The 16,636-nt window shown below is 42.6% G+C and overlaps 1 protein-coding gene, 1 long non-coding RNA gene and 1 pseudogene across 3 annotated transcripts in view; 2 read left to right on the forward strand and 1 right to left on the reverse strand.

The window, feature by feature from the left end:
- The first annotated feature begins 3,749 nt into the window (after positions 1–3,749).
- On the forward strand, positions 3,750–4,085 carry LOC147994905 (large ribosomal subunit protein eL21 pseudogene; annotated as a pseudogene).
- Positions 4,086–9,307: 5,222 nt separating this feature from the next.
- On the reverse strand, positions 9,308–11,871 carry LOC102549525 (uncharacterized). 2 transcript variants are annotated; one of them, XR_015686672.1, is made up of 5 exons: positions 11,778–11,871; positions 10,161–10,238; positions 9,837–10,067; positions 9,567–9,597; positions 9,308–9,460 (listed from the first exon to the last, which is right to left on the reverse strand). It is a non-coding gene; the product is annotated as an uncharacterized LOC102549525 (long non-coding RNA). The 2 variants fall into 2 exon arrangements; XR_015686673.1 differs by having other exon boundaries at positions 11,744–11,828.
- A 157-nt stretch (positions 11,872–12,028) lies between these two features.
- Eif2ak3 (eukaryotic translation initiation factor 2 alpha kinase 3) overlaps positions 12,029–16,636 on the forward strand; it is a 61,438-nt gene continuing 56,830 nt past the window's right edge. Inside the window, 1 exon segment of the mRNA NM_031599.2 lies at positions 12,029–12,532. Within this exon segment, the coding sequence (NP_113787.1) occupies positions 12,240–12,532 (293 nt within the window). The 5' untranslated portion in view covers positions 12,029–12,239.

Genomic DNA, 16,636 nt, shown 5'->3' on the forward strand with positions numbered 1-16,636 from the left:
AAGTTGAAAGAATCCTACACATTAAAGAAAAGATAAGCACACGCAAGAGGCCACGGGAAAGAATGAGCTCACCAGAACGGTCAGCAAATGGGGAATAGGAGAGCGGCAACCTAACAGGAACAGCCAAACGCCAGAACTAATGGGCAGCTTCCAGTAACAACTCTGAACATGAATGGTCTCAGTTCTCCAATAAAAAGTCATAGCGGATTGGATTTAAAACAGGGAATGTTTTTATTACCTGTAAAAACCACATCAGTAGCAGAGATGAAAGAATAGAAACAGTCCAAGTAAATGACACCCAGGAGTAAGCAGATGTAGCTGTGCTCATGTCCCACAAGAAAGGCATCCGGTCAAATTAGTCAGACAAGACAAGGGAAGATACTATATATGGAGTAAGGAGCCAAACCATCAAGAATATATTACAATAGGAGACATAAGAACTAAATATCTACGCTCCTAGTTTCATAGAGTAAATAAGCTGGAAATACATATATTGACATCAACACAATAATAATAATAATTAACATCAATATCCCAGTTGTGTCAATAGACGAATCATTCAGACAAAACCAACAAAGATATATCAAGGTTAGAGGACATTATAGATTAAGTCAGCTCAACAGAAAATACATTCTCAGTAGCCAATAGGATTCTCTAAAATAAAACACATTTTAGGACACAAAACAAGTCGTAATGAATATAAGAAAACTTAAATAACTTAATGTCTTCTGTCTGTTTATCATGGAATGACGCTAAAAATCAACAGTAAGAGAAATCATGGAGAATCAAAATAATATTCCTGTGACCATTTTTTAGATAAATATATATTTGGAGTACATACTGCGTTGTGTAATAACTCTATATTTAACATTCTGGAGAAATACCCAAAGTCTTTTCCAAAGTATCTGCACAGTTTCACATGCTCAGCTGTGTATAAGGAAGCTGAGTTAATCTGTTTCTGTCTGGTGTTTTTCTTTTGATTTTCTGTTTCTAATCCTGTGTACCAATCTGACTCCACATTGGTTCACATCCTACCGACAGTTTATGTAAAGCGTGAACATTCTGTCTGATATTTTTTCTAAGCGATGTTTGGTTTTTTTGTTGTTCGTTTCCCTGATCCAGTTAGGGAAGTCGGTACTCTGAGACTGTTTGCTTTTCTGAGGCCAATTGAGATACTCACCGGAGCTGTAATCCTGCACTTTGTGAGATTCAGTACTTTTTGAAGTTTTTTCTAACCTTCTTAGAGTTTTGCTCTTTCACCTGCTGGCTTTAGGGATCGGCAAAGGCATTGGCAGGGTAGTAGCCTCAGCCCAGAGTCTCAGTGCTTGTCATTCTGCTGTTCTTCTGGCCCTCCAATCCTGGTTCCCAGGCTAGCCCTCAACTCTACATTCTGTTTCTGTTGCCTGTTGAGACTCTAAAACTCTCTCTGAGCTACACTTTCCTCCTCTGGTCTTGAGAGAGTCTTCCTCGTAACTCGACAAGTATACGGAAGAGGAACAATACAGGAGATGGTTCACCTTAATGCAATGGTTTTCTCTTTCTTCTTGATTTTTAGCCCCTCCGGTCCTGGATGCTTTGGTTCTTGCCTGATGTCTTCAAAGAGTTGCTGCTGCTGCTGCTGCTGCTGCTGCTGCTGCTGCTGCTGCTGCTGCTGCTGCTGCTGCTGCTGCTGCTTTATATAATCATGTGATCAGAGTCAGGAAGAGATTTTTCTCTAAAGCCAGCTACTCTGTTGGAGCTGGAAGCAGATGCCCTCGGGTGACAATTTAATGAAACTCCATCACTGTGCTGAGAGCGCACGCAAGGCTGTCCACGGAGACGTGGGCTGTTTCACTTACAGAGCCACACGCTGTGTGAGAACTTGATTCTCTCACCACTGCTGTTGTGTTCTGAACAGCTACAGAGTGCTTGCTCTTACAGCTTGCCAGAATTTTGGGTCTTACTTTGAAAGAATAAAAAATCTTTTCATGTAAGAGCATAGGTCTCTTTTTCCTCAGTTGCTTCTGACAGTTCAAATAGCACGGCTGCATGCTCAGTCTGATAGACACAAAACACAAGGCTGAACCTTCAGATGTCAAGAAAGAGTTAACCAGGTGATCCTAGGATACACTAAAAAGTTATCGTGTAAATGAAAACACCAAAGTCCCTATGTTCCCACTCCATTGTTACGGAACATTAACACTGTTTGTACTGATGGTCTTTGTAGGAGAAATATTGCATCGACACAGTGTTTGACACGTAAAGTGATACTTAGCACTTATGTTACTTTTCTTTCTTTCTTTTTTTTTTTTTTCCGGAGCTGGGGACTGAACCCAGGGCCTTGCGCTTGCTAGACAAGCGCTCTGCCACTGAGCTAAATCCCCAACACCGTTACTTTTCTTAGAACTAAAAAAATTATGCAAAAAAATTATGCATGTGTCTGTGTGCCACATGTGTGCAGGTGCCCATAAGACAGAAGGAGGCACTGGATTTCCTGCAGCTGGAGTTAAAGGTGCCTGAACAATGCCCAGTGTAGGTACTAAGACCTGAACCCCGGTCCTCTGCAAGAGCAGCAAGCACTTTAAATGGCTGAGCCTTTTTATCACTTATCACTACCTAATTGTTTTGATTTTTTCTGATAATAAAATTGTGGCACACCAGGAACTTTCAGAATCCCATGTAAGGGATCAAAGAAGGTGCCTAGTAAGACACCAACAATATACTGTGAGGGCCCGAGAGGAGAAGCAGATGATCCCTGAGCTTGCAACAAGTCACTGGGCAATTCTAGGGATGGTCCTTTCCTCCACACTACTGAAGGAAGAAATCACCCCTTCACCTCTTCAGATGAAATGAAAGCAATAAAGATCTGGGCAGTTTTCAAGGGGCACCTCAGAGCTGTGCCCATGTCAAGGGGCATCTTCAGAGTTGCAGATTTAGTATTATTTCAAGGTCCAGTGACCTAGTGCCTGGATGCATTTTGTTGTTGCTATTGTAAGTGGTTTTTTTCTTAGATTATTTTTTATTCTCTAAAATTTTATACAATGGATTTTGATTATAATCACACACCTCCATGTCTACCTCCTGAGTTCAAGCCACCACTTCCACCACCACCACCCCCCCCGAGTCCAATTAGTGCTGTCTGGGCTGCAGTTTTAGTCATTTTAGAACCACTCAGGTTTGATTACAAGGAAAGTTGAACAAGAGAAACTCATCTCTTAGCACAATACGAAGCTCTGGCACCACAAAATAGGATGTTAGACAATTTATAAATCAGGTAAAGAAATAAGCCTCTTTCTGTGAAAGAATTTAGACTATGAAAAACCTCAGAGACTATGGGCTCAGTGTTTAAAAGTACCCTGCTCTTGCAAAGGACTTGGCTTTGGTTCCCAGCACCCACATGGCTTCTCTAATTGGCCCTAACTCCAATTTCAGAAGATCTGACACCCTCTCCTGGATTCTATTGATACACACAACACACACACACACACACACACACACACACACACACACACACACACACACACACAGAGTGAGAGAGAGACAGAGAGAGAGAGAGGAGAGAGACTGGTCTTGAACTTGCAATTGTCTTACCACAGCCTCTCAAGTGCTAGAATACAAGAGACTACCACACCCAGCCACCAATATCCTTTGGAGGGTTGAAACAGCTCCCCTCAAAACAGGCTTTACTACATCCGAACCTCCTGAATTTTCCCTTGCATCTTCACCATCCAAATAACTTATGCTTAAGAAAGATGTGCCTTACTGTTCAAAAAGGAATGCCCCATAAGTGTTACCATGGCAAAATCGGAAGAGTCTACAATGTCACCCAGCATGCCGTGGGCATCATTGTAAACAACCAAGTTAAAGGCAAGATTCTGGCCAAGAGGTTCAATGTGCAGACTGAGCACATCAAGCACTCAAAGAGCAGAGACAGCTTCCTGAAGCGGGTGAAGGAGAACGATCAGAAGAAAAAGGAAGCCAAAGAGAAGGGCACCTGGGTTCAGCTGAAGCGCCAGCCTGCGCCACCCAGAGAAGCCCACTTTGTGAGGACTAACGGAAAGGAGCCTGAGCTGCTGGAGCCCATTCCATACGGACTCATGGCCTGATGTACACAAAGGACCTGGACTGCAAAGTCTTCTCCTTAAAAAAAAAAAAAAAAAAAAAAAAGATGCGCCCTGCTAAAGACACTATGTGCTTCAGACACAGGACTAGAAGGATTCAAGACAAACCTGATCCAAAAGCCTCCTCCCCGAAGACTAGCTTGCATAGTACTGGAAGAAGCTATTTAGTCTTCCATAGGAAGGCTAAACCTACTACTGCTGAGTTCCTAAGTCAGCTCCAGGGGATCCACTACCCTCTCATGGCCCCTACAGATTCCTGCATGCATGTGGTACACATATACTTATGCAGACACTCACACATACATTTAAGTAATTAAATACTCTTAAAATACTCAGGAGCATTTGATATTATACTTTCAAAACCACAGTGATGGTCTGGAGAGATAGCTCATTGCTCTTCCAGAGGACCCAGGTTCAATTCTCAACGACTATACATATAGTGGGTCACAACTATCTGTAATTCCAATCTCAGAGTTCCTATGTCCACTTCTGGCCTCCAGGGGTACCAGTCACACATATGATGCACAGACACACATGCAAACAAAACATTCATGTGCACAAAAATAAATAAATAAAATTTTAAAAATTAAGGTTGGCTAATTTTTTTAATTGAAAATAAATCCTTTTTAATACAATACATTCCAGTCATGGTTTCCCTTTCCTCTTCTCCTCCCAGATTCTTCCCCATATCCCCAGCCTTTCAACTCAATGCCACCTTTCTCTCTCTTTAGAAAACAAGCAGGCAAATAAAACAAACAAACAAATAAGAACAAAACAATTTTAGTTCGTGGTAGTCAGATAGGATGCAACATTTTCTTATATCTATGGAGACTTACTTTGTGTCCAAGTATGAGGTCAATTTTGGATAAAGCCCCATGAGCTGCTTAGAAGAAGGTATAATTTTTGGGTGTGGGTGAAATGTTCTATGACTGTCTGCTAGGTCTACTTGATTTATGACGTTCCTTAACTCCAGGACTTCTCTGTCCAGTTTTGTGTGGATGATCTCTGTATTGGCCAGAGTGGTGTACTGAAGTCACTCACTATCAGCAAGTGGAAATCTATATGATTTTAGCTGTGGTAGTGTTTTGTTTGTGAACATAGCTACCATTGTACTTGATGCATAAACGGTAAAAAATTGGAATATCCCCTTGGTGGATTTTTTTCTCTGATAAGTATCCTGCATCCTTCATTATCACTTCTGATTAGTTTTGGCTTGAAGTGTATTGGTCAGATAATAATGATACACTGGCTTATTTCTTAAGTTATTTGCATAGAATATCTTTTTCCATCCTTTTACCTTGAGGTGATGTCTGTTCTTAGATACAGCAGAAGGATAGATCTTGTTTTTAAATCCAATCTGTTAGTCTTTTTATTGGGGGAATTGAAGCCATTAATATTGAGAGTGATCAATTAGCAGTTTCTGTTGATTCTTGTTATTTTTTTATTGTTATTCTGTGGGTCTCCTCCCACCCCCATCTTTTGGTTTGCTGGGCTGGTATTATTTATTCCTTGTGTTTTCTTGGGTGTGGTTCCTTCTAGTGGTTCTGCAGAGCTAGATTGGTAGAAAGACACTGCTTAAATTTGGTTTTGTCTCTCTATTGAGATTGAAAATTTTTTTTTGTTTTTTTTTCCAATTGGTAAGATATAATTGCCCACTTAAACATACAAACCCCGGTACTATCCATCCCTTGAGAACATTAATAACAACCTGTAAATACACAGAGCAGAATCTTAACATCACCTGCCATCTTGTCCTGCCACGGCTTCTCAGCCCCTCTCTCCCTCCTCAAGATTGAAAGTTTTTATTGGTAAACTCATCTAGGTGTTATCTGAAGGCTCTTAGAGTTTGTAGAATGTCTCCCTGGGCACAGCAAAGTCAGATGTTATTCTAATGGTTCTGCCTTTACTTGTCTCTCTTTGTTTGTGTTTTGATTATTATGTGTTGTGGAAATTTCTTTTCTGGTTCAGGCTACTTGGTATTCTATGTGCTTCTTGAACCTTGACAGGCACCTCCTTCTTTAGGTTAGGGAAATTTTCTTTTATGATTTTATTAAAAAACATTTTTATGCCTTTGACCTGTGTTTTTTCTTCTTTCTCTGTAATTATCATTTGCAAATTTTGTCTTTTAATATTCCCCCAAATTTCCTAGATGTTTTGTGCCAAGATTTTTTTCTTTTAGATTTAACATTTTCTTTGACTGAGGTATTCTTTTCTTCTATATTGTCTTCAATGTCTGAGAGTCTCTATTCTATGTTTTGTATTCTGTTAGTGAGATTTATCTCTGGGTTTATGTTTGACTTCCTAACTTTTTCATTTCCAATTTTATCTCAATTTAAGTTTTCTTTAATGATTCTAGTTCTACTTTCATATCTTGAGGTTTTCATTATTTCATTCCACTGTTGGTGTTTTCGCAGACTTCATGAAGGGATTTATTCATATCCTGTTAAAGGTCCTAGAACATATTCATAACTGCTATCTTGAAGTCCTCGTCTTGTGTCTCAGCTATATTGCATTTCTCAGAGTCTACTGTAGAAGGGTTACTGGGTTCTGGTGAATGCGTATTGTCTTGTCTGTTAATTGTTGCCTTTTGACCTAATTATTTGCCACTAGGCCTCTGCTAGTGTCTAGTTTCTGGGGCAGGGATGATTGAGGTGATTCTAGGTGTTGATATCTGGTGTTGTTTTTTGTTGGGTGCATGTTCTGCTCCAGTCTCAGGATCTTAGGAATGGGAGGTGGGTGTGGCCTGCCCTGTAGGTGCTTCTGAGTCACCGCCCAGAGTGTTTATTAAGGTTAACTTGCTTTCAAAGAAAAAAACATAGTGAGATAATGCGACACACACACTAGAATGTCTCAAAAAGATAAGCAGTGACCAGACACTGGCAAGGGTAAGAACTACTGGAATAGCCACACACCACTAGGAGCATGTCCCACACATGGTACAACTCCTTTGGAAATATCAGGTTATCATAAACTTAAGCATACATCTACATATTAGCCAGTTATTCTCTATCTGGGTACTTATTGAAGAGAAATACAAATGTAGTTCTGTACAAGTCATACTTGTGCATGACTGTTTACTTCCAACTGCATTACCTTTAGCAACACCCATAACAATCGTCCCCTCCACTTTCAGTAGAAGAGCCCTGCTTTTACTTAGAGTGGCAGTACACTTCTCCTGCAGCTAAGCAAGGCTGTTGGAAATGGTCTGACCTGTGCTATGCAAATACTAATTCCCTTGTTGGGCTTCTATTCTTAAGTAAGGGTGAGTGCAGGTGGCCACATGCTCCTGACCTTTCCCCTATCCCCTAAAGAATTGCTGCTGGAGTTGCTATCCCGAGATTGTGAGGTGACAAGCAGAATGTCATTCAGGAAGGAGGGAAAGAAAAAGCACAAATCTACGTCACTGTGGGGGCTGTGGAGGAAAAAACCTCCTTAGTCATGGGAGAAAGACTCCTGTTACTTACAGTCAGACATGATGTCAAAGACTCTGACTCTCTTTTAATGGAATGAGTTTGCAGTTTGTGAATCTCAAATCCATCTCACAGACTTTTTAAACCAAGCCTGTTTTAGATCTTAATTGTTCAGGCAAGTTCTGGCTCAGGACACTTCAGTGCCTTCTTTTCCTAGCTTGGACTCACTGACCAGCTGTTCTGCTGAGGACCCACTTCCTTCCACGTCTCCCAAACACTCAGACCCAGGTCCTTTACCTATCACCATGATGTGCTATGTTGACCTAAAACTGGCAGGCTTCCTTTTCTGCCTTTCACGCTATTACCCAAGTCAGCTGCTTCTGAGTCATGACTGTTTTCTTTTTCCAAAATGGATTTCCTTGTCATTTTCCTGAGTATGGAGAAAATAATCCTTATTAGCCTTGCCCATCACTGTTCTCTTATGGCACTCCAACCATCAGAGAACTTATCTTTGTTTTTATAAATAAACAAAGCACATGCCTAATCACTAATGTCCATCTCCCTACCAGGATAGCTGTTAAGCTTCAGGAGAACAAGGACACATTCTTACTAATTAATACATGCAGGAGCCATGAGACGCTCCCTAACTTCTAATGAAATAAATGCATGAACAGCACCAAACCGTTTACATCTCTTGGAGATGTCGAGCAGATCCCCAGTTCATTAATAGCCTTCCTCAATCCCTGATCACTTCATGAACATTTTACAAAACCGTGACGACTGTCTGTCTCCACTAACATATAGACACTGGCTCATTTTTAGTTACAAGCCGTTACAAGATGTATTAAGGCTCGTTTTTCATCTGATGTTAACTTTCATGTCATTTGTAATAATCTATCACACACTTTTGAGTGAGTAATTAGTCAACTGGCTTGAGTTATTTCTTAAATCTACTTTCTCTATGTTTCAAAATAATTTTTTCTCCAGGGGCGCCTCCTGATCTCTGCCTTCAGAGTGGAAAGCAGATTTGTCTCTGTGTCCTCAGACAGGCTAGGATGCTGCTTCCACAGCTCCCGCCATCCTTTCTTCCCGCTTGTTTATTTCCTTTTCATCCTTGGATATTTATTGATTCATCTGATAAATATTTATTCAATGCTTAGTAGTAACTACTTGAACTTAAAACTGCATTGATGAGCAAATGATCAAAAAACCCTTACAAGCAAGTAGAGGTATGTGGGCAGTAGACAGAAGATGTAGTATGTGTAGCATTTAAAGTCCGAGAGAAATAAAGCAGGGAAAAGAGCACAGGTGGTGAGGTTGTGAGGACTGCAGTTTAAATAAGGTGACAGGAGGTGCCTCGCTGGAAAGGTACTATAACTTTGAATAACAGGAAAACACAACTTTCTGGTGTCCAGATTATACACTGAAATCTGTCCTTCCCCCTAGGTCTGTATGTTGAAATCCTAACCTGTAGTATCCCAGAACACAATTTGGAGATAAGAGCTCCCAGTAGTTGAGTAATTAAACTAAAACCCCAGTGCAGAGTTCTAATCCAGTATAGCTAATGTCTTACCTAGAATAAGAAGAAAGGAGGGGGTGGGGGGCTGGAGAAATGGCTCAGTGGTTAATAGCACTGACTGCTCTTTCAGAGGTCCTGAGTTCAAATCCCAGCAACCACATGGTGACTCACAACCATCTATAATGGGATCTGATGCCCTCTTCTGGTGTGTCTGAAGACAGTTACAGTATATAAATAAATCTTTAAAAATTTTTAAAAAAAGAAGAAAGGAGGGGATATTGCATGTCTAAAAGCATTTATTGCTCTTGCACAGAACAATAGTTTGGTTCCCAGCATTCACGTCAAGCAGCTCAGAACCACCTGCAACTCCAGCTCCGGGGATCATATGCCTTCCTCTGACCTCCACAGGCACTGAGCTCACACAGACAAACCTATAGAGACCCGCATATACACATATTAAAAATAATTAAAGTAAAAAAATTACATTAAAATTTACATATATATAATGGTATTCTCCACCTTCCAATTCCTACTTACCTCCCTACTCAGCCAACTTCATGTTGTTTTTCTAAAATAGAAACAGGAGAAAAAGACAACCAAAAATCAAAGCAGACAAGCAAACTGAAAAAAAAATTAATATAACAAAAAACCCTCCCGAACCAAACAAAGAGCACAAAAAACGGCATACGTTTTGTGTTAACCTAATAAGTACTTGTAGGCATGGCGCCCACCCTGGAGTGTGGCTGATAAACCCAGTGAGACTCCATTGGAGGAAACTAATTTCCCCTTTCCCAGCAGTTATCTTACAGATAGCTTCTTGATTTGGGCTAGGACTTTGTATCCACTTCCCGTCGTCAGTGCTGGGATTTTGTCTAGTTCCAGCCTGTGCAGGTCTTTTGTAAGCTATCAGAGTCTCTGTTGAGTCCATATACGCAAAAATAGCACAAATGTTCTTGGATTTACGACCCACTCCATAAGATGGAACCCATAGCTGCCGTTGCTGCTGCTGCCACCGCCGCCATGGTGAAAACCCTGAAACTAGATAGTCACATGCTTAGGGACAAACTTACTACTATTATTCTGTTATAAGGACATAGCAATAAAAGGACTACTGACGCCATATTGCTATACCATCGAGTAGAGCATTGTTCATCCTCATCAGAGAAGCTTCCTCTTGCAATAGACAGTAATTAACAAAGAGATCTGCAACTGAACAATATACAGAAAGTTAGATACTCTGGAGCCCTCTGCCCCAAAATAGGATACCTGTATCAAACCTCTCCCCTCTCAGGACTCATCATTTTGCATAGAAGAAGAGGTGGGAAGATTGCCAGAGCCACAGGTAGCAGATAGCACCAAGGAAAGAGTTTCTTCCAGACACAACAGTACTACTATATATATGAGCTTAAAATAAAATCTTCAAAAATAAATAAAAAGAGAAAGGGGATCCATATGAGCAGAGGAAAGTTCACATGAAGAGGCAGTAGAGTGGGCACTTGCAAGCCAAGAGGGGCCTCAGAAGAAGTCAATCCTGATGGCTTCTGATGGTGGAATTCTAGCCTCATATGCTAGAGGGAATTTGCTCTGACAACCCCAGAGAACTAATATATAGGCAAGAACTTCGGGTCCTTGGCTTTCATTCTGAGCAAAACAGGGTCATTTGAAGGTCATACCCTGCCCTACAGGGAAGCAGGAAAACAAGGGACAAAATGTTTCATAGAGGAAAGGCTGAGATCCACAGTTGAGACTTGGGACGAAAACGGTACTCTCCTTCGAATTTTTCAAAAATATGTCAGAGTATCAGAGAAATTTGGGTGGAGTTGAGGAGTACTAATGCCTGTGCAGTGTGTGTGAGATGAGAGGGGAAAGGAAGATAAGGCATTTAGAGGTTTATTGTACAGGAGAGCGAAGCAATGTGGTAAGAACTAAAGGGAGACATGGGTTTATATGGATTGAGGCCGGGTGGAAACAGTAGTGTGCTTCGTGCACATGCAGACCAGTGTACACAAACTGCCAACGTCTTTAAAAATCTTCCCAGTGCTTGGTTGGCGTTCTGAACACACAGCTGAAGGAAGCAACCCCTTACTCTCCCACACGCCTGCTCTGATCTTCAGGGTATTCACAACTACTTTAAGAGAACTTTAAATGCGTTGGTTAAACATTCAAACCTTCTCTACTTTGGCCGTTTGTCGTTTAATTTCTCCCGAGAGCACTGTAAAGCATGCCAAACCAACCAGGAGACTTAATAAAATTCTGGGATTGTGAGACCTTGGGCAGATACTTAAGTGCGCCAGGCCTGGGATCCTCCTTTATAAACAGGTAAGAGGCGCTCCGGGAACGCTGGGTTATCTGTTCTACTGATCAGTGTCATCTCTATCAAAGCTGTAATTGTAATTCTTAATACCTTCCTAGACACTAACTGGACGACTTCTGAACTCGTCTTTTCTCTTCCATCCACTTCTAAGGACACATGACTTGTGCAGTCACTTCCCCCCAACCCGCATCCCTTCTTTCCAAATAAATTCGGCTTGGGAATAGCAAAAGCATCTATCCCTTTAAGATCGGCCACCTCCCGGCCACCCGGGACTCCTTTCCACTCTTCTTTCTTTCACAGGGGACTGTCCTCTTCACACTCAGAATCGGCCACGTACTAAGTGCCGCTTCCAACCAATCAAAAAGCAGTTATCTCAGGCCTTTGAGGGGCATCCACTTACACCAATAATTTCCAAGCCTTTTCCAGCGCCTCACCTTGAGGGGCGAGGCCAATCACAGAGTGGACCAATCTGTTCCAGAGAATGCATTCGGGAACTGGAAAGATTCACCAGTCACCTAAGAGGACTCTGGGGAGGGGCATTTCTCATTGGTCATCGTTTCCGGAAAAGGGCCGGACTTCCACACGGAAAACTACAATTTGATTGGTAGGTATAATGTTGACAACAAGGAACGCGGCTGCCTGGCTCAGAGTGACAAGGCGCGCAGCCAATTGCAGAGCAGACACACGGAACCCTCGCTCAATGGGCGATGTCTGTACAAGGCTGTCACTCAGGTGGCAGTGGCTGAGACGTGGCCGGGCAGCTCTGCTGCTGCGGCGTGAAGTCGAGAGGCGTCGGGGTCCGTGGTGCGCGCTTTCGGTGCTCCAAGGCTCCTAGCGGCGAGACGGGCCGGCGCCGACCGCAGGGTCTCCATGCCCGCTCGTGGGGCGGGCCGCTGATGGAGCGCGCCACCCAGCCCCGACCGCGCGCGCTGCTGCTGCTGTTCCTGCTGCTGGGCTGCGCGGCGGGGATCTCAGCGGTCGCGCGCGCCCGCAGCTTGCTTGCTCCCACATCGGATACGGCATTTGGCTTGGGGGCAGCAGCCGCCCCTACTTCAGCCGCGCGGGTGCCTGCGGTGGCTACGGCCGAAGTGACCGTGGAAGACGCCGAGGCATTGCCGGCTGCCTCCGGCGAACAGGAGTCACGCGCGACCGAGTCCGATGACGACGTGGAACTGCGGCCTCGCGGCAGGTGAGAAGTTGGGAACCAGGGTCCGGGCACCTCTCGCAGGGATGCGAGTGACTGCGGACAAGCAGAGAGCCGCGCGACACTTTCCTGCCCGCCTCTGACCTCCTGCCTGGTCCTGACTGTGGGAGGGCAACAGCATCTTCAAAGGAGAATGAGGGATGCTTGAAGAATGCAACACCCGGCTTAGGGAAGAAAGTCACTTCCCCGCTTTCATTGTTTCGGGCTTTAATCATATGTCTGGTCCCTTTTACACTCCCATTCCCAAATATTTGACTCGTTCTGTCCTGATTCTGTTGCGACAGGTGTTTTGAGAAAGGACTTTCAAAAGAGATGCCCACATTTATCCTTCAAATACAAGTCTGTTATGGCTCCCGGTCGAGGGTTCTGATTTTCTGTTTCTAATTGAGATCTGCAGGAACACCTGCATCAGAATTACCCGGGGGATGCTGGTTAAATGGACAGTTTTCTAAGCTCCGCCCCGGGTTTACTTAACCAGACCTTTTCTGGGTAAGAACCTGGAATCTGCGTGTTGAACAAGCCCTCTCAAGAGCTCTTGAACACACAAGTTTAAGAAGTGTGGTTGAGTTCTTTTATACTGGCAGTTCTGTGGTATTTAAAGGGGGTTAGCATAGCTTATTTCAGTTGGATTTCTTAGTCTTACAGACTTACAAATTAAAGAGACAACTTTTAAAGCAATTTTCAAAGTCTGCACAGAATGTAAAATACCTTTAATAAAGTATTTTTCAGATAGCATGTGTGGAGAAAGTGGCACTATTTAATAAAAAGAATGCTAAAAGAGCATTAGGTAAATTAAGAGCCGCATCTAAATTAGAACACATCTAAGTTTGTAACATAGAAGTTACTAGATTATAACAAGTATCAGAACCTTGATCTATGTACCAAGTGATTTCCAGAAATAGAGTAAACCCTAAAATTGTCCATACACCATTTGAATGCTTACATTTAAGAGTTTTTAAGTAGTAAAGAATACACTTTTCATCTATCTGCTAATGTATGCACTCTCCCAGATGAGTGAACCAGTTGTGCAGAGTAAATTACATGGAGTAGAGTGAAATATTTCGTTTTCCTTAGAACACACACCTGCAGTGGCAGAGGCTTACCGAAGTTAAGCAGAGCCCAAGATTCACTGGGGCTATGGAGGTAGAGCAGGAAGTCCCTGCCCTTGGAAGGAATATGCAGCCTAGCAGTCAGGATGAAGCAGAAGGTCTTAACTGTAGGGCAGTTCAAATGAACTGTCATGGCTGATCCACAGTTTTCTGGTGTACGTTGTGTAGGGCAAAGGGGTGAGGTAGGTTCGTAGCTAAGAGATTGCAGTGACAGAATGATCTGGTTCTTTAAAATGGGTAGAATTCTGATAGATGGTGGATTTAAGACAGCAAGAAGAATAGGGTTTGGAAATTATCTTGAGACCATTTTGGGGTGTGTGTGTGTGTGTATTCCGGTCCTAACAGCATTCCCACTTGGAAACATGTTAGACCTCCAGATCAAGTACCTCCCAACTTAACTGAGCATCTGAATTCTAATAGATCACCGTATGATTTATATGCATATTAGTTTGAGAAATCCTAATCTTGAATGGTCAGGTCTATGTCTCTAGTGACAAGGTTTACTGAAACTCGAGGTAAGGATACTAGTATTATATTCTATTATATGGGACTAATATGAATGAGAGATAGTTGAAGCAAAATCTTAGTTCTTAGTTAGCAAGTGAATTGGTCTTCGTCTCTTGCTACACCTGTATAAAGGTCAAGAGTCGGTGGCCAGAAAATGATAACAAACAGGAACCTCGGGAGGTTAAGAGACTCTGGGAAAAAAAGGTAAGGGATGTTGGTCCTGATGCCTCAGAGATGCAAGTCATACAGGCTGATGCTTGGCAAGAAGGTGAAAATGAAAGACTTCAGCTAAAGGGAAGACAGGCAGATAGCTACAGTTATAATGGGGGAAAGGTGCGTACAGGAAAGCCCCAGGAAATCTTACAGAAAGCAGCCACACAGCTGACTAGGGCGGAGTATAGCCCTGAGTCTGGAAAAATTTGGTGATGAGCACACTGAACAGTTTCAGCAAACCAGGGAAGTCAATTGCAAAAGGTAAGGACTACTCTCTTTCTGAATCACTCCTATCTTTCCTCACTGATAGTCTACCAGGAGGAAGCCAGTATAGACAGTTGCAAATGAAAGAAAGGATACCATACAGGAAAGCAAGGTGGCTCTTGCTTGTAATCCCAGCACTTGGGAGGCCAAGGTAGGAGGCTTGCAGTGAGTAATAGTTACAAAGGGCAGCAAAGGATCTGCTTGTCAATCGGGAGGACCACTTTCTTCCCTACTCAGACACAAGTGAAAATAGAGGAAGTGTGCCGGGAGGAGAGTGTGTGTGCGCGATCGCTGTGAACAGGACCGCACAGTAGTGTGGAGTCCACATAGTGTGAATGAGAGAGAACCCACGGGTGTCAGCGTTTTGCCTTCGTACTCTACACGAGTCAAACATCTGAAAACATTAGGACCGTAACAATAGAGCGATGTCCCGTTTGTTTCGAGGGGAGGCCTGGAGGGGCAGAACCGAGTTAGCCAAGCGTTGACTACAAACAGCTGTGAAGAGCTATGAAGCTTGCAGAAGCCGGGTCCGGGTTAAGGTCTGCATTTTTGTGCCTTGTCTTTTGATGCTTAGCAAGATGGGACCTACAGAGATTCAGTTCTTTCCGGTGATCCTCCTTACCGGTGCCTGCACGCTCGCTCCGGCATGTGACTGATTGGATAAACGTCCCTTTTCCAAAAATGTAAACTTGTTTTTCTAGTAGCAGTCTCCGGAAAGTTTTCTTTTAAACTTTACACTGGTAAATGGTATTTCCCCACCCCGCCCCGCCCCACCCCCCACCGAGAACCCTGGGAAGAATGCTTCAGTCAGACACTTAACTATGGATACTGTTTTGTTACCAGCTCTACTTGCAACGTGTTAACAAATTGCCAAGTGTGACTGGGGGTTCCTGCAGGAGCTTAGGCCTGCGATGTGTTACTTGCTTCCTGCAGTGGGTTTGGCCTGCAAAATGTTATTTGTTTCCTGAAGTGGGTTGGGCCAGTGAGATGTTACTGAGGGTTTCTACCCAGGATCGTTTATCTTCACACTGAAGACGTTTTGAAGTTATAAAGAACTAATCTAATCTTGCACGTCACTCTCACTGCAAAGTGTATTTTCTTTTGCCTTGCTTGGTCTCTCTATTTCCTAACAAAAGTATTACTAAAGGTGACATTTCCTGGTGTCTTTATACACTTGTGCACCTGCCAACAGAAGCTTTTGGCTTGAGATAACATTAAACATTTTTGCAAATGTAAGACGATTTAATATTTCTTTATTTCTCTTTCGTCTCTGTCTTTTCCCAGACTGAGCTGATAAGTGCAGAAAGCTAGTTTTCCTCAGATGTTCGAATTCATAATGTTTTGTTTGTTGTCTTAAGCCCCTTTGGGCTTTCGATAATATATAACATCTCCAAATACTGTGTTGAAAGAGAGTGTTGTCAGCCATGTAGGCCTGTCAGGGTTCACTCTTCCCACTCCAGACTCTGGAGGATAACCAAAAATCCTATTTAAAGAAGAATTTACATGTGACTTTGCAAATAAGTTGTTGTCAAACCGAACTTACTTGGGGCCAGTAAATGGACTAAACACCAAAAGCAAACAAAGAAAGAAAACCTACATAAAAATACAATAACAAATGGTAGAGAACTTGTAAGTTACAGGGGTAAATGTGAGAGGAGGGAATTATGTAGTTTTAAAAATCCTGTTCTGTTTGTGAGTAGATCTTTTGAGTAAATGGCCTCATTGTATGATATGGGAATACTTTTTTATTTTTTTCAAGTAGCCCAGGTTGGCCTTGAACTTATGATTTCTGACCTCCACCATCTAAATACTGGGCCTTTTTCTTTCCTTTTTTTTTTTTTTTTTTTTTTTTAAAGACAGAATGTTACAGTATAGCCCAGGCTGGCCCAAGCTCTCCATCCTCCAGATTCCTTATTGGCATGATTATAGGCAGCTGCCATGATTGTTTGGAAAATGTTTCCATCTTTAAAAGGACTCTCTGTTACTCTCATGTTAC

Source organism: Rattus norvegicus, chromosome 4 (assembly GCF_021556685.1).
Source record: "Rattus norvegicus strain SHRSP/BbbUtx chromosome 4, alternate assembly SHRSP_T2T, whole genome shotgun sequence".
Classification (NCBI taxonomy): domain Eukaryota; kingdom Metazoa; phylum Chordata; class Mammalia; order Rodentia; family Muridae; genus Rattus; species Rattus norvegicus.